The following is a 25,758-nucleotide window of genomic DNA, read 5'->3' on the forward strand; positions in this document are numbered from 1 at the left end:
CTACTGACTAACCAGGCTGCTCACCGTTTTATATTAGAGTTCAGTATTGTCCTCTATCTCCACCTGCTTGTAGATGGTCATAACCCAGTTGTTTCTGGAGTCATCTGCTATGACTCAAGGAAAGAAAATTATCAGGTAAGAACATAATTTTTCCTTTTCCTTAATCAGTCTGAAAGTCGGGGAAACCCCCTTTCCTAACTCTACAAGCTTCCCTGTGTATGTACAATCCTTGGCTCTCCACTAATGATAATATAACCCACCCATGTCTGCTGGGAAATCTGGGTTATCTGCCAGCTGAAAAAACAGGGATGCCTCTTTTGCACCCTTCAGCGCTCATCTCCACCACTCCTGAGCCTTACCCTGGCTTTTCCTCACTTGTAGCAGATTAAAGAATCCATATGGAGGAGTGGCCTAGTGGTTAGGGTGGTGGACTTTGGTCCTGGGGAACTGAGGAACTGAGTTCGATTCCCGGCACAGACAGCTCCTTGTGACTCTGGGCAAGTCACTTAACCCTCCATTGCCTGCTGCATTGAGCCTGCCATGAGTGGGAAAGCGCGGGGTACAAATGTAGCAAAAATAAAAATAATAACCCACAGAAGGAAAATCTATGCTTGTTCAAATGTAGCTCATATATCCATCACAGGTGTAAAAATAAATCCGGTAAGCCTACGCCTCCCTGGCTCCTATCCAAAGGTAACTTATCCTGGTGGTATGACAGCAGAAGAGAAATGTTTGGAGGATCTTCTTATAAATGTTCTCATCACACCCATAATGGCACCATCTGCAAAGAGTAAAGCAGTTTTGGAAGTAAAACTATTTTGAACAATGCAACTCCCCACATCAGGAATATTAGCAAATCCTTGCATTTTATACATAGACCTTTGACTTGTTCCAGCTTATCCACCATGTCTTCTGGTACACAGTTGTAAATTAGCCCCCAGGTACCCCCCCCCCCCCCCCCCCCCCCCCCCCCCCCCCCCCCAGGTATTCTAGCCTTCTTCTCTTCCAGGTCAATGGGAAATCAGCTTGTCCCTTACACTCACACATTAAAGTTGTTTCTAGGGCCTCCAACTTCCCAAAATTAATGACAGGCCCAAGAATGATCCAAACTACTGGATCAGTTGTATTAATTCCTCAGTTTTGTTGCTGGCATTCTCAACAAATAGCAACATATCATCTGTGAACAAATTGATTTTGCATCCCTGTTTCCAACCCAAATATCCTCTAAATCCTGGGCCTGCTTAATGTTTTCAACCAAGGGTTCTAGGGTTAGACTGAACAGTGGTGGGGATCATGGACACCATTGTCTTGTGGCTCTCTGCAGTCTGAAAGCTTCTGTGAGTGTACAATTGACTCTTTATACAATACTCACACCCACTCCTGAAAAGCCCCTCAATACCTTACTTTTGCAATACCCAAAACATGTCCCATAAGAACGCCTTTTTTGCATCCAGACTGGCCAGTAGGGCATCCCCTTCTGTCTGCTTCCCTTCCTGCAGTGCCATCATGGTTTTTATAATATTTGCTGAAGCACACCTGCCTAGGATAAACCTTACCTGGTCCTTGTGTACTAAATCTGGAACAATACTGTCCAGTCTCTGAGCAGGCAAGGACGCTATAATTTTTATATCTTCATTTAATAGTTAATGGGCCTGTAGGGTCCCAGCAATTCTCTGCCTTCCCTAACTTGGACAATACCACCATGTGGATGTGGTTTCGTATCCCCCCCTCCCCCCATTCTTTACTGCATCTTTACCACTTCATCCATCAATGCAATAAGTTTCACTACCTCAGAACTTTGTAAAACTTCTGCCCCTAAGCCATCTAGCCCTGGGATCTTATCAGACCTCAACTTTTTGATGACCTGAGTGGACCAACTCAAATATTGCAGCTGTTCAGGGCCAACTTGCAGCAGCTCCAGCCTCCTAGCTCTGTATAATAATTTACAAATTCTTTCATTATTTCCTCCTTCTTGATATATACCCCACACAAGTTCCCTTTAATGCTGGTGATATGCCACTTTGATATGGGCAGCTGCACCAGATGTGCCAACAGCTTCCCTGTTTTGTTGCATCATCTGTGTGGCTGATATTTATAGGGGTCAATATTTAGCTGTCGGTGGTGAGCATTTTGCTCACCACTGACAGCATTATTCCCACTTTGAATATCCAGTTATTTTAAAGCCGGCTTAAGTTGATATTCATCACTTAAGCAATCATGGGTTACTATATAAAGATAGGACAGACGTTTATGCAATCCCATTTATGCACCAAACCTGGAACGCTCTCAAGATAGCCAACTTTGTGTTCGGCACTAACTGTGATATTCAGTAGCACTTAGCCGGTTAAGTGCCACTGAATATTAGCAGCTAGCTCTGACCAAGGCATTTAAGCAGTCAAAGGCCGGCTAAACCATTTTGAATATTGGGCCCATAGGGGCGGATAGTCAAGGAGATTTAAGAAGCCCGCTTAAATCGCTTTCCACCACCTACATGGGGATATTCAGCAGCACTTAACCAGAGAGTGCCACTGAATATCCCCACAGACTGCCCATCTAAAAAGTGGACAGCTCAGAGGTGGCACTGGGGGCGGCACTGGGGAGGAACCCGAGGGTATGTGGGTGCCAGCCTGATATTCAGTGCTGGCACCCGCAAAGCTAAGCGTCCTAATTTAGGACAGCTCAAAAGCTATCGTAAATTAGGCCACTTAGCTATGCAGGTGCCGGCACTGAATATTGCGCCGGCACCCACATAATTTTCATTATTTAAAAGAGCTCTCAACCCACCCACCCCCCAGCTGTCCAGGTAGGCCCCCCACTCAACCCTACCTGTATCCAAAATGGCTGCCGTGACCTCTCGCAGCAGCTCATGGTACCGTGAGCTGCCGTGAGAGGTTACAGCAGCCATTTTGGACATACACCACAAGGGACAGGAGAGAGGGGGCTGCACCTATGCCCCCAGTGAACCCCACTGGATCACCAGGGATACAGGTAGACTCAGGAGACGGGGGGGGGGGGGGGGGTCTTCCAGAGGGGTTCTTGCCACTTGCTGGGGGCCCCTTCCCCCAGCAAGAGGGGGCATTGCCGGGGGCTTGGGGGCTCTTTAAAAAAAATTATGCAGACCCTGGCCTGATACTCAGCTGTGTCCTCATGCAGGCCCCACCTGAATATTGGCCAGGCCTGCATAAGCTCCAGCGCCCAGCCCACCTGAAATTAGCCCACTGCCAGCTGAATATCAGGGGATAGAGTTTAATTTTGCTCAGGGCTCTGCTTCAAACGCTTATCAGTCTGCTTGCACTTCTCGAGATACTCCACCCTAGAATCATTATTTGATTCCTAGAGTGCTGTACTCTGAGCAGCATTAAATGAAATGTATATATCAACTCAATATATAGTCTTCTTTTTCTGTCATTATATTGGACCGCAGCGGTGTCCAATCCAGGGCTCAAACATTTATTGCCCTTAAATTTTACACACCCATCTCTTCACAGGTCCCCTACTTTATTAATCATATCAATACTTGTCATCTCCACTAAACGTTTCTCATAATAACTGTAACCTTCAGTTTTATATTTTTATAAAACTACAAACAATACTTAAAAAGTACTCATCTTATAATGCAAGTTTGTAGGACCTGCTCAGTCAGTCAGGAGAATACATGCAACATGTTTTGCCAACCAGGCTGCATCAAGGATATCCCCTTTAAATGCCAGCTTAACCCTTCCAACTGGATCCTTCAATCTCTCTCATTCTTTGTCAGCTGGGGTCACCGTCCCACTATTCCACAACTAGACTAACTCTCTTCTTTCCCATAGGCCTGTCTGCCTGCCCTGTACATCAGAAATGGACACGGTATTAAATCTTCCAGCAATCTCAGAGGTGGAAAAATGCATTTACCAAGGTACAGACTTTGATGCAACAGGATACCTATTCTGGGGTTCTCACAGACATAGCGGCATGAAAGACTAGATAAGAGTTCTATTCTTCTTACATAAGCCATTTTCTTACTGCACATTTGCAAGAAACATTTGCTGACCAATAATCAAAACTATTTATCCAGCTAGGAATGGCTCCTTGTCAGTTAAATAGCGTTTTAGCGTCTAACTGCAGATATCCAGCAGGAGATAACTGGTTATTTCCTGCTGAATATCTGCGGTTAGAGGTTAACCGACTGTGTCGTTCGACATAGCTCTTTAGGCATGGATATTCAGCGCCAAACCACCTATGTTTAGCGGTTAAAATAGGCCGCATAAATAGTAGGCCTATCTTTAACTGCTAAGCACTTAACTAGTTAGCGCTGATTATTGGCTGAACCAGTTAAGTTGCCATGATCAAAAATGAAACCTGATATTCAATGCTGGTCGCCGGAAACAGCCCAACATTGAATATCCAGGTTTAGCGTCAGCAGAACAGCAAAAGCACTGCTCACCGCCAGCTGAATATCAAGGGGTTGGTTACTGTGGAATGGCAATGCTATAGGAAGCACAGGATGTAGTTTGTCTTTTTCCTTTTCCTGCGTGGATGATGTCATACAGTGAATTTTATTTGTTCTTACCAGCTCAGGACAGAAGAACACCTGCTGCAGTTCCTATACCATTGTCACTCTGCTGCAGTAATTTAGTGTGTAAGGAATAAACTGAATAGGTGTAAACTGAGAGCTAGAGCAGTCCCACATATCAAATGGATCCAGGTCTTTTATCACTATATGGTAAACAGAATGACAGATTTCGTAGGTGTTATGGGGGCAAATCCAGGACTGATTCAGCCTGTACTCAATGACCTGGGCCTGGTAGATATCACTCTTATTAAAGATTCAAAGGCCAGTCTTATATATGTGACTTCTACAGATCTCACAAAAATATAAAACTAGGTGATCAACCAAAGCATGAATTGTGTAGAAAGGGTATTTGAAGCCACTAGGGAGAAAAATGGAGCTAGTTTGAAGCTCATAGCAGAGAGCTTAAACCCTAGGTTTGGAATACTTTTTTTTTTTCACCTCTGTGTTACGTGCTATGCAGCACTTTAGACATTCTTTATTAAAGCTTGGGAAGGCAGTCCAGCAAATGACTGGATTTGTCTGTTGTTTATTTTTTTTTCTTTTGGTTTAAAAGTGATTGGCTACAACATCTTTGCTTTGATTATTTTTAACTTAGTAAAAACAGACTGGTATTCCAGAGAGTTTAATTGGCTTATAAAGCTCATCAACACTCTTAGACCAATCACACTACTTCCATAATGATTCAGATTTCCTGTCCTTACAGACAAGATCCTGACAGGACATGGAGGGAAGGAGGACAAAAAGATTTATGGGTTTATCAGTGGCTGGGGGAAGAGATCTCACTTGGGATACAGATCTCCAAATGAATTGTACTATGCTGAAATCGCTATCCAGGTGAGAAGCCATATACCTGTGAAAACAGAACTGCACATCAGTACTGGCACTTGTGGGAGAAATTCAAATAACACTTCTGTGTATATAAGTATGGCCTAAGCTCATTACAGCCCCCTATCTGCTGATAATGAATACTGACTATCAGAGTATCCATAACAATAATGGTTGATTTAGCACAGCAAGATAAATAAAATAGTAAGCAGCAGTAAAATCCTATTAACAACAGTTTCTGAAAATTCCTGTTCCTAATATTGATGTCTAACACAGGTGAGCACAGTATTACTTGGTACAACACACCCTCCCTACTGGCAAATACCCTCACTGCCAAGCCCTTGAGTGATCATAGAACCAAAAACATCCAAGGGGTCGTCAATGGTAGCTGGAACATCATTCCTTCTGTCTCCTCCTTCTCCTCATTGTCTTGTCCCTTGGTTCCTTACAGCTATAAATACTCTCTGTTATCAGGATTGCCTATCAAAACAGGGCAGAGAGTAGATGGTGATTGGCTGATTGATGATTATTGATGATATTGGACCAATCATGTCTATACCTGCCCAGTAACTTTCAGATGTTCCAAAATGAATTGAGAGACTCCAAAGTGTTGGGAGCAATATAAACAAGGTCCTCCTTCAAGGATTTCTGGAATCTTCTAAACTGGATCCAGCTGGTCACAAAGGGCCCGATAATGAGACCATGGGAGGCAGCCCACATAAAGGCCATGATTGATGCTGAACCCTGATATTCAATGCTGGGTCATTTCCAGTGACCAGCATTGAATATCCGGGGTTTTTTGGCCGGCTCAAACATAACCGACTAAGTGAATATTCACTGCTGGCCAATTAAATTTCTAGCGAGCAAAGATAGGACTTCTATTTAGGCGGTCCAATATGCCTGTTAAACTTAACCAGCCAGCGATTGAATATTCATGGATAGCCAGCTATATCGCATGATATAGCTGGTTACCCGTTATGCACTAAGCGCTACCATTCAGCGAAGATAACCGGCTATGTCATGCTGAATATTACCTCTTAGCCAGCTAAGCACTGTTCCTGGCTGGTTAAATAGTGCTGAATATCAGGGGAAGCAGGGTTGGACTGACCATTCAGGCAGCTGTGCAGTGCCCGGGGGCCCAGAGGGTCATCGCACACTACAGCCCTCCCCGGTCCTACCTTTTATAGTGCGACGCTGGAGATCTAGTGGGCTCTACGGGGGGAGCATGTTCTTTCCTGCCCGTTGTGCTGCTGCTTTTCCCCCTACCCGGCACCACCGTACTTTAAAAATGGTGGCTGAGACCTCCTGCAGAAGTCTACCGAGACTGTCGAGACCTGAGAGACTACCACTGGAAGTCTCAGTCACTGTTTTGAAAACACTGTGGTGCCTGCAGGCAGGGGAATAGTGGCAGTGCAGCGGGAAGGAAAGAACATGCTCCCACTCCCACCCTGCAGAGACCACTAGATCACCAGGGCCCTTCAAGTAGGACTGGGGCAGCGGGGGTGTTGGCTGTGACGGTAGGGGGCAGCAGCTTAGCGGTAGGGGCGGTGTTGGGCAGCAGCCGGGCGAGGGGCCCAGATCACCCTCAGTGCCCAGGGGCCCAGACCACTCTCAGTCCGCCCCTGGGGGGGAGAGTCCTTGGGCTGATGCAGCCACAGTGTAACATCTTCTGCCACAAAGATTCCATTTCATGTCATAGGCCTACAGCTCAGTCTTGAGTTAGGTTTCTGTAATACACATAAAATGGTGGCAGGGCTGTGCCCCACACAATGAATATCCAGCACACGGTGGCCATCAGGATTTACGCAGGTGCTGCTGATATTCAACAGCAGTGCCCAGATAGTTATCCAGTTTACATAGGACATCATTTTTGTTGTCCTATGTTAACCAGTTATCTAGTTACTGCTACTGATTACTGGCGAGGCTCAGGTAATCCCCAGCACTAGCCTGACTTTGTCCCTGGACAGCCCTGTCACTAACCAATGAATGCCGCAGCTATCAGAGCAGATATTCAGAGGCAGGATCTGGTTGAATGCCACTGTAGGGCCAGTCAGCTTAATTTAACCAGGCAGAAACCCCTTCTGCCCAGTTAATTCACTTTCAGTATTGACCCCAAAGGTTTTACAGTATTCATTCATTTTCATGTTGTCATGTTTGCTTACCCTTAATCTTAGTCTGAGATGTTTCCTAGAATGCATTAATAAGTAGAGATGTTAGCAAGAAAGGCATCTCAGCCAGTAGTAGATGATTCTCAGTCATTGTGCTCTGCAGTGTAGCCCTCCTAGGCAATAAAAGGTGTCATGTCCCTACACCTCATAAGGAACAAGGGGAATGATGCAATTAGGCAGGGAGAGGGGCACTGAGCTGGCAGCCCAGTCATAATACTGGATTTCTCAAGGCTGTTGCATTTTCTCTTTACAGAACCGTGTGGCATGCAGTGACGCTACAGGGAATCTGAATTTCACAGAGAACATGTTCTGTGCAATTGGAGATGATGGAGCTGACGCCTGCCACGGTAGTGCCACAGCCCCAGACCTTTCAGCTTTTTGCTTTGTGTCCCCTGCTCAGGATAGAATATAGCTCAATATTCTTTTGCCAGGCCGCAGCAACAGATTGTAAAATAAGGATCCTGTCAATATTCAGCCAGTGGCGGTCAGCATTTTTATAAACGCTGACCTTCACTGGCTAAATTAGGTCTCAATATTAAATGCTAGGCCTTGTTCAGGCACCAGAACTAAATAAATGACCAGTTTGTGTCAGGCGGCCAGGCCTCATGAGGGTCCCAACTGAATATCAGCTGGGACCCACAAAAATCCTGTGTCCATGTCCTGAGCCCCGCCCCCGAGCAGACAAGACCCCCTCTCACCCCTTGGCAAGGTCCAGATCCCCTCCCACAACCCCCCGACAAGGCGATCCCTAATCAGAATAGACCCCTTGAACTTCTTGATGGTCAAGTAGGGTGATAGGGAGAGGAGCGAGGGAGTGGTCAAAATGGCTACTGTGACCTCTAGCTATAGTCTGAATCTTGCCAGAAGGGGTGGGAGGGGTGTCTTGCCTTGTTGGGGGGGGAAGAGGTCTGGAACTTGCAGTGGAGGAGGTGAGAGGGAGGGAAGGACACTCGAAACATGCCAACCAGTACCAGAAATTATGCAGGTGCCAGACGATATTCAGTGCCAGCTCTTACATGGCTAACCGGGCAAATTCAGGATGGTTAGCCATGTGGGTGTCAGTACTGAATATTGCCGGAACCTGCATAACTCCTGGCTTCTCCTCGACTCTACCCCTGTAATGCCTCTGTGCAGTCCTGCTTCAAATTGGCCGGTCATTGACGATGTCAACAGCACTGCCCTGTTAATTTCCACTGAATATCGTCGGTTAAGCAGTTCCAAGCCTCTCCTGCCTGCTTAAATTATTATTATTAACATTTGTATAGCGCTACCAGATGCACGCAGTGCTGAACACCTGACATAGAGAGACAGTCCCTGCTCAATAGAGCTTACAATCTAAAAATCACTTTGAATATCAGGCAGTATATTTTATATAACTGGCACAGACACATCCAAACATCATCCAAATGAAAAATCATTTATACACATCATGAAGAAATTTATTTCACCTGAGAAACAAGTGACTTCTAGTTGATGTTGCCCAAATTACTTCCTGGTCAGTATTCAGCCAGCAGCAGTCAGTGTGTTTTTTAAGTGCTGATCATTGCCAGCTAAATCAGACCCAGATATTCAATGTTGAGCCATGTCTGGACATCAGCACTGAATATCCAGGTGAATGGTGATGATACCCAGACGTTATGCATGTATGGCTGATATTCAGTACGAAACCCCATAGCTAATCAGGCAAAGTTAGGACTGCTAATTTTGTGGTCCTATTAGCCTGATTAGCTATGCAAGCACCAGCACTGAATATCGCTATAACTTCTGGGACTGCTCAGTCTCCGCCCTAGACCTCCTCTAATTGGCCAGTTTCAACATGGCTGGTTAAGGCTAATATTCAGAGGCACTGCCCAGTTAAGTGTTACTGAATATCAGCAGCTGGTCAGCATATGATTTAGCCCTTCCTTCTTCTCCTCCCCTTCCACCTCCCATCCTAGGTCATGCAAATCTCTATTGGGCCTCCCAGTGTCGTCCTCCCTCCCAAGCGAATGATCACTAACCTTGGCCGAGCACATGATCTTAAACTTTTCAAGTTGGTTTTATTGATAGGAGACTCAACATAGTACTGTGTTTTGGCCACAGGCCTGCTTCAAGAGTCTTCTGAGTTTGGTTTGAAGTCAACATAGTGTTGTAGCACCAAAAGTAGCAAAATGCAACAATGACACTATGTTGACTCATGAGCTCATAACAAAAGGTCTTTTTTCAAGACCAGGCTTCCCAATTATCACTTAAGCACAAGTCTTTGTATGATATGTTTGTACTTCAAACCAAGCTCAGAATACTCCTGAAGCAGGCCTGTGGCCGAAACACAGTACTGTGTCGAGTCTCCGATCAATAAAAACAACTTGAGAAGTTTAAGATAATGTCCCTGTCTCTTGCGTTCATGGTCGTTTTCCCACTGTCCTTTCTCCTTGGGTACCTCTCGTGGGAATTCAGCGTTCTTCCACCTTGGTGGATTTTTTTCCTCTCTTTCAATGCTGCCACTGTGGGAAGTAGCTGATACCAGTGCATTCCACTCCTCCTATGGCACATCACTCTTATGTCTCTATGCTCCAAACAAAAGTTCTGTGCATATGCTCCTATTTGTGCTCACCGCCTGGCCCATGGTGCATAGGAGTAACACACAATCCACACTTCCTTCCCCATCGCTGCACCTTCATGGGAGGCATATGTTTTCTATTATTTATTTTTTACTTTCTGTTTCCTGCAGTACAATTTTATTGAAACAATACAGTGATTACTAATCTTTGAACGGCTGCTTTATCCACCTTCCTTTGATTGAATATCCTGTATCACACGCCTGCCTTGTCTTTTCTACAGGTGATTCTGGGGGTCCTTTTGTGGTTAAGATGAATCGACGATGGATTCAGGTAAATCGTTTGTATTTATCATTAATTTTAAAAATCTCTGTTTTCTGTTTCTCAGCTCTGTTACTGTAATACAATGTCAGTGGGGTCAATATTCACAGCTCTTTAAAGGGCCCGGAGAGGCTCCTGACCATTTAAATCACTAGTCGGGTATATGCAACAGGACTTTACCGGATAGAACCACTGAATATACCTGGTTAGTACCTAAGCCAAAACCAACTATTTCATGGGCAGTCCAGAGGTAGAGTCAATACTTATCTGGTTGCGCGCCAATATTCATCACTCAATCGGATAAGTTAACTGGATGAAAAGGACCGCATAAAACACAGACCTGCCTTTATCTGATTTATCTTACCCAGTTAAGTTCTGAATATCGCACTTAACTGGATAAGTGTTACCCAGCTATGTATAACAAGATATTCAATGCTGGTGCCTGGACAAGGCCCAGTTTTGAATATTTGGGCATACTGCTGATGTTGGCCAAAAACACATTGACCGCCGCCAGCTGAGGATCATTTTTCAATATGACATCTAAATCCAACTTTGGACGTTTGCTGAAAGCGTCCAAAACTCAGAGGGGTCAAAATGGTGTCGGGAACAGACACATGAACGCATTGCTTTTTCCTTACCTTTTAAGCTGATGGGCACTTGCATTGGACCCAACTGATTTTCAGTATGGAAAAGCAGAAAGGAGCTCCAAGGGCTCTCCCTCCAGTCTGGGTAGCTCCGCAGCATCTAATCCAGACTACTTTGGCTAGAACAGTGATGCGTCATGCTGACTCAGCGGCTCCTGCAATGGGATCGGGTCTCACTAAGCCTGGAACAGAAGCCGACCCCCCATACACACACACACAACTTGGAAGTGAGCTCACAGTATCTTTGGGAATGAGTTCCTTTTCCCAAGTGGTTTTTCGGAAAGTTTCCCAAGGAGGAACTGCCGTGTTGGAGTCTGATGGAGCCTGTTTGGCAGTGGAGAGACCTGGTCTGCGAGAAGTTGGAGTGGAGAAGGTTCCTTCTGGTGGTAACATACTGGAGCTAGGGGAGATTAAGAAACCGGCTGTAGTGACTTTGGACACTCTTTGGCAGGCTATCAAAGTCATGGACACCAACCTGAAACAGGCAATGTCAGTGATTATGTTGGATTGTGGGGCTATTGTTTCCAAGGTGGAGAAAACAGGAGATTTGTTAACCTCACATGGAGAACAACTGAAAAAGCAGGCGGAACAATTGGCAGAAGTGAAACAACTTGAGCTATCGTTATTAAAGGAAAGATCTTTGATGGCCCAGAAGTTAGAACATATGGAAAATCAATCAAGGAAAAATAACGAGGTTTTTAAATGTTCCTAGATCTCCGGTTATCTCACCCATGGAAATGGTGCAGAGATACTTTCGAGAGGTTCTGCTAATACCATCTGAAAATATATCTCCACTAGTAAGAACTCAATGTTTGACTTTGGGAGGAAACTGGTAGTTCGACTCCAGTTGGGGCAAGGGGCGAGAGGCCAGAAGAATTACATTTAACAGCTTTTCTGGAAAGTTCCATGGAGATTATAACAGAACGAATCTCCTAGTGACGTTTGCCTAGGAACATGATAGGGGTTATGTTTTGAAGATGTATTTTCAATATTTAAATGAACAGTTTTTGGGTTCAAATATTCGTATATTCCCTGATTTGTCACAAGCTATGCAGAGGCATAGGAAAGAATTTTTGGCCCTTAGACCATGAGCATTGGCCTTGGGAGCCAAGTTTATTTTGAAACTTCCTGTTAGGTGTTGTATCTTTTTTCAATCCCAAGAATTTCCTTTTTTTCAACTCAACCAATTGAATGATTTTATAGTGGCCTGAAAGAAATAGGTGTAGTAGTAAGACTGATTGGCCCGCCTTAGAGTTAATGCGAAACAGTTGCAGGAGTTTGTTTGTTTGCTTAAGCTGCTTCCTTGTGGAGAGGTTTTCTTTCTTTTTTTCTTCTATTATTTTTCTTATTTAAACCCTAAATATTGTGGACTATATAATAGATCATTTTCTTTGTTTTTCTTATTTCTCTCTTTTTTGAGGGTTGTATTTTTCTGATTCCTTTCAGCTTTATGGATTATTGTACACCTGATTAATAAATGTAAATATATAAATAAATAAAAATCCAAAAATCAAGTATTGAAAATGACCATTTTTAAACTAGAAAAATGTCTATCTTTTTTCTTTGAAAATGACCATTTCCTAGATGTTGTTGTGCTTAGTACATTTATCTTTTTGTGGACTTCACATAAAAGGTCCTAGGTACATATCTCGCCATTACCCACTTATATTGTATGGTGAGCCCTTCAAAACCCACGCAAAAACCTACTGTACCCAACTATACACCACTACAATAGCCCTTATGGCTGCAGGTGTCACCTATATGTGTCACCTATATGTAGGTTTTGAGAATTTTTTTCGGGGGGGGGGGCTGACATTTTCCACCACAAGTGTAATAGTTAGAGTGGATTATGGGCCTTGGTCACCTTGCTCTGGCCATAAAATCTGAAGCTGTCATAGAGGCTGGTATGTCTGTTTCATTTACATCTTTGCGGGGTGGGAGGGGGTCAGTGACCACTGAAGGAGTAAGTGGGTTTCATTCCTTTATTCCTGCAGTGGTCATATGGTCATTTTGGATACTTTTTTATGGCTTATTCGTTAATAAAACAGGTCTAGACCAAAACGTCCAACTTATAGCCCTTGATGTTTTTGTTTTGTTCCATTATGGCAGAAAAACATCCAAGTGTTAGGAACGACCGGATCCCACTCTTAACACACCCCTGGCATGCCCTCTTGTGATTTGAATGCACTTCTGACGGACTTCATAGAAAAACTTCTAAAAATTGGTTTTGAAAATACCAATTTGGACATTTTTTTGAGAAAAATGTCCAAATGCAGATTTATGCCACTTTATGGACGTTTTTCTCTTTTGAAAATGAGCTCCAGTGTGTCTTTATATAGGTAGCTAGAGGGCACCTATGTGCCAACTGTTACTTGGTGCTTACTTTCCTTCATAGTATTTGAGTCTAACAGGTTAGATATATGCTGTAATGTAGGTGCAATCACTTACGCCAGATTCAGATAGAGCTGGTATAAATGCTCACACCTAAATGCCATAGCTATGAGAATAGAACAAACAAGCAGAAGTGCCCCCTTAACAATAAAGCATGACCAACAAAAACAGGGCCAGTCTTAGCAATTGTGGGGCCCTGTGCATACCAGTTCAGTGTTGCCTAGCTCCGCCCCTGGCTCCTTGTCTAGCCTGCCTCTGGCTAGCCTTACCTCCTTCTGACAAGATGTTCTTTTTTTTTTTAATTTATGTGTAGAGGGGAGGACCCCAAGCCTCAGAGGACTCTGCCCTTTCTCCCTCCCGAGCCTGAGGGTGCTATGGCATGCCCTCTCTTCCCCTCCCCACACCACCCCACCCCCCCGAGCCTCAGGGTGCATGTCCCGAACCTACCTTAATGCGCCTTGATGGCCTAGTGGCTTCTTCAGGGCAGGAAAGAACCCCACTGTTTCCTGCCCACTGCTGCTGCCACTTTCTTCAAAATGACTGCTGAGACTTCAAGCAGTGGTCTCACAAGTCCGCAGCATGAAGTCTCAGCAGCCATTTTGAAGAATGCAGCAGCAGCAGTGGCAGCGGGCAGAAAAGAATAGGGTTCTTTCCTGTCCTGAAGAGGCCACTAGACCACCAGTGTGCCTTGCATTAAGGAAGGTTCAGGGAGGACCACGGGGTCCCTGGGAGTGCGAGGCCCTGTGTGGCCACCCCTATCGCCCCTGCATAAGACTGGTCCTGAATAAAAAGAGAAGAAGAAAGAGGTAGACCAATGTGGTTCCTAAACAGCTGATTTATTAAAAAAGACGCAGATCTGTGTTTCGGCACCACATGCACCTGCCTCAGGAGACGAACAAATTATCTGAGCCACAGATGATAATTATAAATGTAAGGGCTAGAGAATCCAATAATGCAGCATCCAAACTGCTTTGAATTTGGCACTTTTATCGTCACCACCAGGGTCTTTTTATTATTTGGGGGGGGGGGGGGCAGGTCTGGGAGAAACAAACAAGTTCTGCAGGAGGACTGTGCCTTGGGCGTATGCCCAAGCACAATCCTCCCATAGAAGTACCCCCATGATCGAAGCTAATAGCATGCTTACATTTGCATGCTGTTAGCTTTGATCATAGCAGTGTTGTTTTCCCACACTGTTCCAGCACTAATTTTAAAACGCCATTTGGAACAGCGTGGGGGTTTTGATCATCTGCCCTTTATTGCACAACTGCAAGTAGGTCCTACCTGTGAGCAGAGTAGGGATCATGGGCATTCAGCCTAGCAATGTGCGCAACTTATAGAATAATATGAGATACGTGTGCTGTGAGGTGCACTTAAGCATGGCAACTTATGCCTGCCATTGACATGACATATGCAGTTGTGCATAAATATCGGCGTGTCAAGGCAGCTTTACGCTAGTATTCTATTACAAGTTCTGTGCTCCCTAATGCTGTTACAGAATTAGCGCTCTATATAGTAAAGAACTTTTCTGTGCAGTAACTATAGGGGACATGTTTGACATGCTCTGAACAGTTAGGGGAATTCTATATATGGTGCAGAGGGGCAGAGGGAGCAGGGAACCAGCGGAGCCGACAGGCACGCAGCTGCTCTCTGCACCACCCCAGCGGTGTGCACCCAGAGCAGACCGCCCCCACCGCCCGCCCTTGGTACGCCACTGCATATAAGAGTGCATTTTTCAATGACAGGAGGTTATTATTACATTCCAAGAAGAGGAATAATGTGATCTGTGTTTATGGTACACTTCGTTGTCATCAAAATGATGTCAGGAGCTCACACACATATAACATAGAATACCGTAAGCTACGTACACATCTATAGCATTTGACACTATTACACTACCTCTGTGGCTGGTGTAAATGATCATGTATAATGTTAAGCGCATATATACCCAGTTAGGCTAATATTTAACCATTTCTCTGACCTCATGTGCAACTTTCTTTAAATCAGTGACCTTACTTTCTACTCTTCCTACTTTCTTACCTATCTATATGTTACATCTTTGCTTTACCCTTCACTATCAATTATAATGTTCTATTACGTATTGTGTTGACATTGTAAGTAGTATACCATGCCACAGTGGCGTAGCAAGGGGGGGGGGGCGGGAGGGGCGGTCCGCCCCGGGTGTCAGCTCAGGGGGCTGGGGGTGCTCCCTGCCAGCTCCCCCCCCCCCTCGGCGCATCGACACCCCTCGACCAGCTCCCGCACCCTACTTTTAAAAAGAATATTGGAATCCGAGGTTAAGTGCAGCACCTGGCGCCTGCCCTGCATGTAAAAGGAATGTGGACCGTCGGGCCTTCCCTCGCTCTATCTGTCCCGCCATCCGCTGACGCAACTTCCTATTTCCGCAAGGGCGGGACAGACAGAGCGAGAGAAGGCCCGACGGTCCACATTTCTTTTACATGCAGGGCAGGCGCGAGGGGCTGCGCCTCGCCTCAGATTCTGACATTCTTTTTAAAGGTAGGGTGCGGGAGCTGGTCGGGGGGAGGGGGTGTTGATGCACCGAGGGGGGGGATGTCATCGTGCTGCACCCGGGGGGGTGCAATGGCGAACCGCCCCGCCGCGGGTGGCAGCCCCCCCTGCTATGCCACTGCCATGCCATACTTTCAGGCTCATTTTCAAAGAGAAGGACGTCCATCTTTCGACATAAATCATAACATGGATGTCCATCTCCCAGAGACGTCCAAATCGGTATAATCGAAACCCGATTTTGGACGTCTCCAACTGCAGTCCGTCGCAAGGACATCCAAATTTCAAGGGGGTGTGTCAGAGGCATGATGAAGGTGGGACTTGGGCGTGCCTAACACTTGCACGTCTTTGAGCCATAATTGAAAAAAGCAGGCACGTAACTTGGATGTTTTCACCTGGATATGTTTTTATTACAAATAAGGCACAAATAGGTGCCCGAAATGACCAGATGACCACCTGAGGGAATCGGGGATGACCTCCCCTTCCTCCCCAGAGGTCACTAACGCCCCCCACCCTAAAAAAACATCTTTAAAAATATTACGTGCCAGCCTCAGATGCCATGCTCAGGTCCATGACAGCGCATGCAGGTCCCTGGAGCAGTTTTAGTGGGTGCAGTGCACTTCAGACAGGCGGACCCAGGCCCATACCCCCCTACCTGTTATGTTTGTGGAGGAAACAGCGAGCCCTCCAAAACCCACCAGAAACCCACTGTACCCACATCTAGGTACCCCCCTTCACCCGTAAGGGCTATGGTAGTGGTGTACAGTTGTTGGTAGTGGGTTTTGGGGGGGGTTGGGGGGGCTCAGCACACACGGTAAGGGAGCTATGTACCTGGGAGCAATTTATGAAGTCCACTGCAGTGCCCCCTAGGGTGCCCGGTTGGTGTCCTGGCATGTCAGGGGGACCAATGCACTACAAATGCTGGCTCCTTCCGCGTCTAAATGGCTTGCATTTGGACGTTTTTGACATGGACGTCTTTGGTTTCGAAAATCGCCAAATATGAAAGACTTCCATCTGTAGGGAAGTCCAAATCCAAGGACGTCCTTGATATTTTCAAAACAAAAGACGGACGTCCGTCTTGTTTTGAAAATATGGTTTTCCCCGCCCCCGGATTTGGACGTTTTACAAAGACACCCAAATCGCAACTTGGACGTTTCTTTCGAAAATGCCCCTCTTTTTATTGTTTTTGAATATTTTTACTGCTGTAATTGCCTAATGCTCATGTTTGATCTATTCTTACTGTATACCGCCTTGAATGAATTCCTTCAAAAAAGGCAGTAAATAAATCCTAATAAATAAATAATTTTCTTGTAGAGCTGCCTTCTATATGTACCTAATTTTATGCACATATACCCCCAAGCAATATCAATATGACTTGCATTTGCTTCTGAGCATCAGGGCATTTGGGATTCTGGAATGTTGCTACTATTTGGGTTTCTGCCAGGTACTTGTGACCTGGATTGGACACTGTTGGAAACAGGACACTGGGCTAGATGGACCATTGGTCTGACCCAGTATGGCTATTTTTATGTTCTTATGAATCTTGTTTACCGCTATAGGGGTCCAAGGCGGTTTACAGAAAATAAATAAGCAAAAATAACAGTATAAGTTCATATGTATATAAGTGTTGCCATACTGGGGCAGATCGAAGGTCCATCAAGCCCAGCATCCTTTTTCCAACAGTGGCCAATCCAGGTCACATGTACCCAGCATGATCCCAAAACAGTACAATACATTTTATGCTGTTTATTCTAGAAATAAGCAGTGGATTTTCCCAAAGTCCATTTTAATAATGGTCTATGTACTTTTCCTCTAGGAAGCCATCCAAACCTTTTTCAAACCCTGCTAAGCTAACTGCTTTTACTACATTCTCTGGCAACAAATTCCAGAGTTTAATTACACATTGAGTGAAGAAATATTTTCTCTGATTCATTTAAAATTTACTACTTTCTAGCTTCATTGTGTGCCCCCTAGTCCTAGTATTTTTGGAAAGAGTAAACAAGTGATTCATGTCTACCTTTTCCACTCCACTCATTATTTTATAGACCTCTATCATATCTCCCCTTAGCCGTCTTTTCTCCAAGCTGAAGAGCCCTAGCCATTTTAGTCTTTCCTCATAGGGAAGTCTTCCCATCCCCTTTATCATTTTTGTTGCCCTTCTCTGTACCTTTTCTAATTCAACCGTATCTAACCCTTGCCAAATAAAAAGGTCTACAATTTCTTCTGAAATGTCAAGCAATAAGAGCCTAGTTTTGTACATAAAACACCTACATGCTCGTCTCATAAAATGTCCCCCCCCCCCCCCCCAACACAGTAGCATAGTAACATAGTAGATGTCGGCAGATAAAAACCTGTACAATCCTTCCAGTCTGCCCAACAAGAGAAACTCATTACATATGGTATGTATACCTGTTCCTGATTTATCCTTGCCATTTTTAGAGCATAGACCATAGAAGTCTGCTCGGCATTGGCCTTGTTCTAAAATTTCTGAAGTTGGTGTCAAAGCGCCTGAAAAGCTCCACTCTGACCCATCCAAATCTAATTCAGCCTCCATCAGGCACAGACTGTACAAGCCAGCCGAGCACTGGCTTTCCTACCTAATCGCCCCTTATTTTCTTTAGATCCGATCTTTCTAAACAGGATTCCTTTGTGTTTGTCCCACACATTTTTGAATTCTGTTACTGTTTTCATCTTCACCACCTCCCACGGCAGGGCAAATGACCAGATCATTTTTACCTCTGTTTCTCTGTTTTCCTCACTTGTACAATTCTTTTACACTCTCTTTCTCATCTTTCTCACATCTCCCCCTTTCTTTATGACACCTGCCTTTTTTTATGTCTTCCTTCTCTTCTGCCTCAGTGTCTCTCTCTCTGTTGCTTATTCCTCCATCTCTCTCTCCAGTCTGTGCCTTTTGTCCCCCATCTTATGAATCTTCTTTCTCTCCTGATCTCACACTTTCATTTCTTTTCTTTGTTTCACACACAGGTTGGCATCATCAGCTTTGGAAATGGAACTAGATGTGGCAAGAATAGCCTGGGCTTCTACACCAGTGTGCCCAAGATGATGGGGTGGATCCTCCATACTGTAAAAGAGAGCGATTTCATGTAACCCGGCACCTCCTTTGGAATCCAAGATGGACATACATAGAAGGGGGAGAGAAATACAATATGAAAGTCATAATGCCCTTGCTGGTAGAGGCTAGAATTGCTAAGAACTGGTTTGTGTTTTATTTTTTTTTGTTACATTTGTACCCTGTGCTTTCCCACTCATGGCAGGCTCAATGTGGCTTACATATTGTATACAGGTACTTATTTGTACCTGGGGCAATGGAGGGTTAAGTGACTTGCCCAGAGTCACAAGGAGCTGCCTGTGGCTGAAGTGGGAATTGAACTCAGTTCCTCAAGACCAAAGTCCACCACCCTAACCACTAGACCACTCCTCCACTCCTTACTCAGGTGTGCCTGTCTACTAAATATCCTAGTATCTGGATACAGCCTAGTTCCTGATTATCTGACTTGTACATTAGAGGCCAACCAAATTTCAATTTCAATTTCAGATTCGGCACTGAAACCAGCCTGAAATTTGGGTTTGGATTTCGGCCAAAAATGCCAGTGCATTTTCTGCTGAAGCGTCCCTCCCTAATCATCATTGTCACATCCCCCTCCCCCCCAGCAGAAGACAGGCCCACTGGAGGCAGCTCCCCCCTCCCGAGCCCCACCCCTGGTGGCAGCTCTCCCCTCCTGAGCCCTCCCTCAGTGGCAGCCCTTCCTTTTCAATTCCAACTCCCCCTTCCCAGCGGCAGCCACTTCCTGGGCCTACCTTTTTATTGGTGAATAGTGGGCACAGGAATGCCCCCACTTGCTCCTGCACACACCTGGCCTACAAAATGGCTTTCAAAACTTCCAGCAGCAGTCTCACAAGACTGCCACAGGAGGTCCCAGCAGCCATCTTGACAATGGAGCCGGCAAGGCCACGAGCGTATGATCACTCTTGCCCATGCAGATTCCATTCTCAAGATGGCTGCCGGGACCTCCCGTGACAGTCTCATGAGACTGCCATTGAAAGTTCCAGAAACCATTTTCTGGGCCAGGCAGAAGCAGGAGAAGGAGTGAATGGAGATGCTCCTGCACTTGCTTTCTACCAACAAAAAGGTAGGCCCAGGAGAGGGCTGCAACGAGGGGGAGGGGGGTCTCAGGAGTAGGGAGCTGCCTCCAGGTCTGAGGAGGGGGCGCAGTTTTGTTTTCGGCTTCGGTTTCTGCTGAAACTGAGTGGCAAATTCTGGTCACAGATTTAGTTTTGGCAGAAACCAAATATCCTGGTTTCAGTTGGGCTCAATTGTACACATTTATATTTTATAATTTTTCTTAAGTTGGGGTAGTAGCATAGCTGGGACTGAATAGGCCCCAGGTGGAAAAAATAAGATGGGTCCCCTATAACACCATCTCTTCCAAGGTAGTGGGGATGGGAGTGGGGGGGGGGGGGGAAGAAAGAGAAACTTCTTCAGAGCTCCGGTAAACAAAACCCTGCAAAAAGCAAACACATTCCATACCTATATAGAAAGCTGTCATAGTAACAGAAATAGAAACTGAAAAACAAGATATCAGAGATGCACATTTCCCAAAGCTGACATATTGCAATTAATAATTCAGAAAAAAAAATACCTTTTCTACCTTTGTTGTTTGAGCTTTACTTTGGTCCCAGTGTCTCTTCTCTGCTTTTTTTTTTTGTTTGTTTGATTTTTTTTGTTTTTTCTTAGCTTTCTTTCCAAGGTCTCCTTTTCTTTTGACATTTCTTTTCTCTCTATGCCCACCATCCATCTTTCCTCTGCATCCATATCAGTCCTGTCAAGTGTCTCCCCTCTATGTACTTGTCCCTATCCTTCCCTAATGTTCAGCATTTGCGCTATCAGTGTCCCTATTCTCCCTCCATATTCAGCATCTCTTCTCTATGTCCCTATCTTACTCTGTCCAGCATCCCCCCTCCAAGTCCCTATCCCTTCACTTTCTTTGGATTTTACTTACACCATTTTCAATAGTACCTTGTGTCCAGCTTCACCCCAGTGTGTCCCTGTGCCTATGCATCCTCCATCTCTTCTCTTATCCCTGTCCCTCCCTAAGTCCAGGTTCCCCGCTTTCTCTTCTCTTCCTTCACCCTCTGTGGTGCAACATCTCTCTCTTTCTTCCCCCATTGGTCCAGTGTCTCCTCCCCTTTCTCCCCCCCTGGACCAGTATCTATCTATCTATCTTTCTTCCCTCTGCTTCCCCCTCTCCTAGGTCTAGCATCGCTCCACCCCTCTTCTCCCTCACTTTGCGCCAGGTCTCTCTCTCCCCTCTGCTTCCTCCCCCCCCAACCCCAATTCAATATCTCTCCCTCCCACTCTCTCTTCCCCCTACCTTTTGTACCATGTTCATTTCTTTCTGTCTTCCCTGCTTCTCCCTCAGGTCCAGCATCTCCCCCCCTCCAGTATGTCCGGCACCGCTCTCTCCTTCTCCTCTCCCTTCGCTTTGCTCCAAATCTCTCTCTCTCTCTCTCTCTCTTGTCTCTTCCTTCTGCTCCTCCCCAATCTAGTATCTCTTCCCCTCTTCCTCCCCCACAAAGGTCCAACCATTTCTATATCACCCTCCTACCCCACATAGGTTTAGCATCTCTCTAGCCTCCCCCTCCCCCCAGTCTCCAAACACACTGTGGATTGCCAGAAGAGGCAGTGAAGAGAAATTAAAACAAGCTGCCTCCAGCTGGTCACACCAGGGTCTTTCCTCTGTAGCATCCCACCCTCAGGAAATTGAATCAGAGAGGCAGGATCAGGGCATGGAGGAGGGGTGGCTAAAAGATGCCGGACCCATGGTGTGTGTGGGGGGGGGGAAGCGATAGATGCCAGTCTTGCTGGTGGGGGAGAGTTTTCAACTGCAAGCAGCCCCTACCACTCTGCAGCCTGAACATTTTGCCAGGCTTAATGGTAGCTATGTCCCTGAGTTGGAGAAAATCCAGCAACTTTTCCCAGTTGGCAGCTAAAGTAAGGCATAAAAAATGATTCTTTTAGGGGGGGATTTTCAAACTACCCATAGTGGGACAAACAGCCAACACCATGGTCAACATTTTTGTAAAGGCTAGCCACAGCATTTAAATAACATAGTAACATAGTAAATGACGGCAGATAAAGACCTGTACAGTCCTTCCAGTCTGGCCAACAAGATAAACTCATTCTACATGATATGTGATATTTTATACCCGAGTTTGATTTGGCCTTGCCATTCTCAGGGCACAGACCATAGAAGTCTGCCCAGCACTGTTCTTGTACTATGTTCTGAAGCTAACGTCGAAACCCCTTAAAATTTACACTCCAGCCCATCCATATGTATTCAGTCATGATCAGGGCGCAGTCCGTAGAAGTCTGCCCAGCACCGGTTTTGCTTTCCAATTACCAGCTAAAATAGTTTACTTTTATTGAGCACCACTATACAGATAACCAGTGAAAGTCAACTAATATCCATATAGCTATACATATTAGTTTAGGACAGCCTTTTTGCTTTCCTAAATGTTATCTTTGTAGCTCTGTAGATAGTGACTGCATGTTACCAGCAATCTGTACAATCTTCCTCTGCCTGGCACTATTCAAATAATGCTGATGCAGTCTGTAAAAATTTCATCTAGTATTATCTGTTTGCTGGATGGGGAATTTGCCCTTATAGTGGTAGCTACTATACAGATAGGTCCTTTTGAATATTGGCCCCTTACTTTTTAATTTATTTATTGCATTTGTATCCCACATTTTCCCACCTCTTTGCAGGCTCAATGTGGCTAGCAGGCTTTGCACTAGTTTTCAAAATATGGTACAAATATACTTTTATTTTGAATATTGTCCATGATAGAGTCTGCAAGATCACTGCCACTGCTTCATGTGCAGGTAGAATTGATTTACATGAATACTTTTCTTCCCCTATCCTAAACCCAAGTCCTGGAACACCAACTTTCAATGCAGCTAAAAGAGTAATGTGAACTGAGGGTGAACAATTTTCAGAAAATCGATTTGCAGGTTAAGATTCTTTGTACATGCAGAAATCACTTTAAAAATTGCCCTGTGTAATTGTAGAGCCAGACATTTGTCAATTATGTTTGAAAAGCAATAAAGATTTATACAGAAAATACAATAATTTAATACCGTAAAGTGTAACAAATTCCTATGTCTACCAAAAATAACAGATGTTTTGTGGCCTCTGTTGTGTGCAGGATTTTTTCATCATAAGCTTTGTAATCTTTCCTCTTGGCTATTATTGTCATCCTTTTCCTGGGGGGTTTTCCCCCAGTTTTACTTTTCCTTTTGTTCTACCTGTCTTGGCATTTATTATTTATTTATATCTTATTAATTGCAGTTATCAGCAAACCCCAAGTGATTTACATACATGGAGGCGTATTTTCTAAACACTTAGATTTACAAAGTTCCAATAGTAACCTATGTAACTTTGTAAGTCTAAGTGGCCCCTTTACTAAGCCATGTAAGTGTCTACGCGCACCCAACGCGTGCCAAAATGGAGTTACCGCCCAGCTACTGCATGGCTCTTACAGTAATTTCAATTTTGGCACACATCCGATACACACATCCAAAAAATAATATTTATTTTCAGACGCGCGCCAAGTGGCATTTGACGCGCGTAGGTAATTACCACCCGGTTACCACATGAGTCTTTACCGCTAGGTCAATGGCTGGAGGTAAGGTCGCAGACCCAAAATGGATGGGTGGCAATTTTGATTTTGCCGCACATCTATTTTTGGCAAAATTTTTAAAAAGATTAGTAGAAATAACGGACCACTTATGCATGGTCCATCTGTAAAAAGTCTAAAGCTGTTCCAGTTGGATAAGTATGTACCTTAAAAGATGGAGGATAAAAGATTTTTTTACTTATTTGACAGCTTTTTAAAATTTATTTGAAAGCTTTCCATATCTAGAAGTATATCATGACATAAAATTGAATATCACTGGAACTGCTTAAAAATTATTGTAGCTGGTAGAAATAGCAGTAATAAACTCTATTTGCGTTCATTTTTCTACACTGTTCTAGACAATACAGCAAATTTAAATAAGGATATCCTGTTTCCTTATAGGTTCGTCTTAACTCTTGTTGTAATCTGCCTTGGGAAGCATCATTGTAATTAAATGAAAGTAAAATTAAATTCTCCTTTCACTGGGGCACATGGAATCACATCTTCACCTCATCTGTTTTGTAGAAGTTTACATTTTAGATATACAAATGGATTCAGTTTTGAGCATGTTTCAGGGACAAGTGGTTTTATAAGTCAAAATAATAAAAATAAATATTTTGTTTCATGCAAATCTCTCATTTGTTTAAACATAAGGCTATTAGCTCATAATGAAGTCCATTGTTTTTCTTATATTTTGTTCTTGTGATGACTTATACTGTGCCAACACTGAAAACTATTTTTTTCTATCTGGTCGATAATAAAAGGAGCTCATTGTGAGCACTATCTGCCCTAAAAGGTTGTTTCATAACTGTACATAAGGAGTTGTGATATTGAATAAATAAGTGTATATTTGTGTTCCTACTTATGCAGCCAAAGATTATATAATCCTTTCAAGAAAGCCAGTTAATTGTTTAACTAATTAGTGGAACATAATCACAAAGGCACAGTTTGGTTGCATTTTCAATATGGTAATACTGGGGCCCAACTAAAGGAACAGGTTATTTTGAGTTAGTCTTCACTGGACCAAACTTGATTTCCTTGTACCACCACCATCCAGCTGGATAGGCCAGTGTCTTAAAAGGTGGAGGATAAAGGATTTTATTTTTTGACATTTATATCCTACATTATCCCAAGCAAACTCAGGTACAATGTGGCTTACACTTGAAAATACAGTGAGATAGAATAATAGAATTCAGTTATATCATGGGAGCAAGTAGATAGATATGTCTGAAATATTTAACAGAGTTGAGATTAGCATTAGCAACTGGGCATTTAAAAGTCTGTCCTGTAATGATGCCGCATGTTCAGAAATCATAGCCATAAGTATAGACAGTTATTCAAACCTTATCACATGCACAAGCATCCATATACACATTGCAAAACTAAACAACTTCTACAGAATACATCCAAAACTTAATTTTTATTTCCACATTTCCATCTACCAAAATTCTAGACAGCAGATGTACAGATCAGTAGGGCCAAAAGCAGTGCAAAATAAGTAAAGTCAGAAACAACACAGTTTATACCTAATTGTTCAACCACCCTTAAGATTAGCCTTTGGGTTTAAAAAGCAATGCCATATGCGTGTAAGGTCTGGACAAATTAATTAAAACAATCATATTATTTAATAATTGGTAGCAATAAACAGTGATAGAATATTCACCTAGCAGGCAGCCAACAGATTTATTTTCCGCTGAACATAATTAACTTTGTATGAACTTGGCAGCCAATAGTGTGCTGAATTGGACACATTTAGACTGACTCTTGGCAGAACTTCCCTCATTATTCAATATCTCTCTGTGAAATAGTAGTAATAAAAAAAGCAAGTACATTTTTATAATATACCGCAAAACAAAAAGGAGCACGTTTCCACATACCATCTATTTCTTTTGATGTACACACAGGAAAAAAAGATGTTAAATGCTCCCAGGTTTCAACCTAATTAATGTAAAAAAAACAAACTTTGTACTTATAAATAGTAACTCTAATTGTTGAGCACCTGATTCTTATAACATGTCTGTTTTGGTGACTCTTTATAAGTGAAAACATTTCTGCATGAATACTGGGAGTCCCTATAAACCAACCCCTCCAAATAA

The 25,758-nt window shown here is 44.0% G+C and overlaps 1 protein-coding gene across 3 annotated transcripts in view; it reads left to right on the top strand.

The window, feature by feature from the left end:
- Positions 1 to 19,229, top strand: part of LOC115474730 (complement C2-like) — a 96,196-nt gene extending 76,967 nt beyond the window's left edge. For 2 of the 3 annotated variants that reach the window (XM_030210357.1, XM_030210358.1), the window contains exons 14-18: positions 3,813 to 3,898; positions 5,259 to 5,389; positions 7,802 to 7,895; positions 10,369 to 10,418; positions 18,950 to 19,229. In XM_030210357.1, the coding sequence (XP_030066217.1) occupies positions 3,813 to 3,898; positions 5,259 to 5,389; positions 7,802 to 7,895; positions 10,369 to 10,418; positions 18,950 to 19,072 (484 nt within the window). In that variant the 3' untranslated portion in view covers positions 19,073 to 19,229. The remainder of the gene's footprint in view (positions 1 to 3,812; positions 3,899 to 5,258; positions 5,390 to 7,801; positions 7,896 to 10,368; positions 10,419 to 18,949) is intronic. The other variant, XM_030210359.1, reaches the window with a different exon arrangement.
- The last annotated feature ends 6,529 nt before the right edge of the window (positions 19,230 to 25,758 follow it).

The sequence above is a fragment of the Microcaecilia unicolor genome, chromosome 7 (assembly GCF_901765095.1).
Source record: "Microcaecilia unicolor chromosome 7, aMicUni1.1, whole genome shotgun sequence".
In the NCBI taxonomy this organism is placed as follows: Eukaryota; Metazoa; Chordata; class Amphibia; order Gymnophiona; family Siphonopidae; genus Microcaecilia; species Microcaecilia unicolor.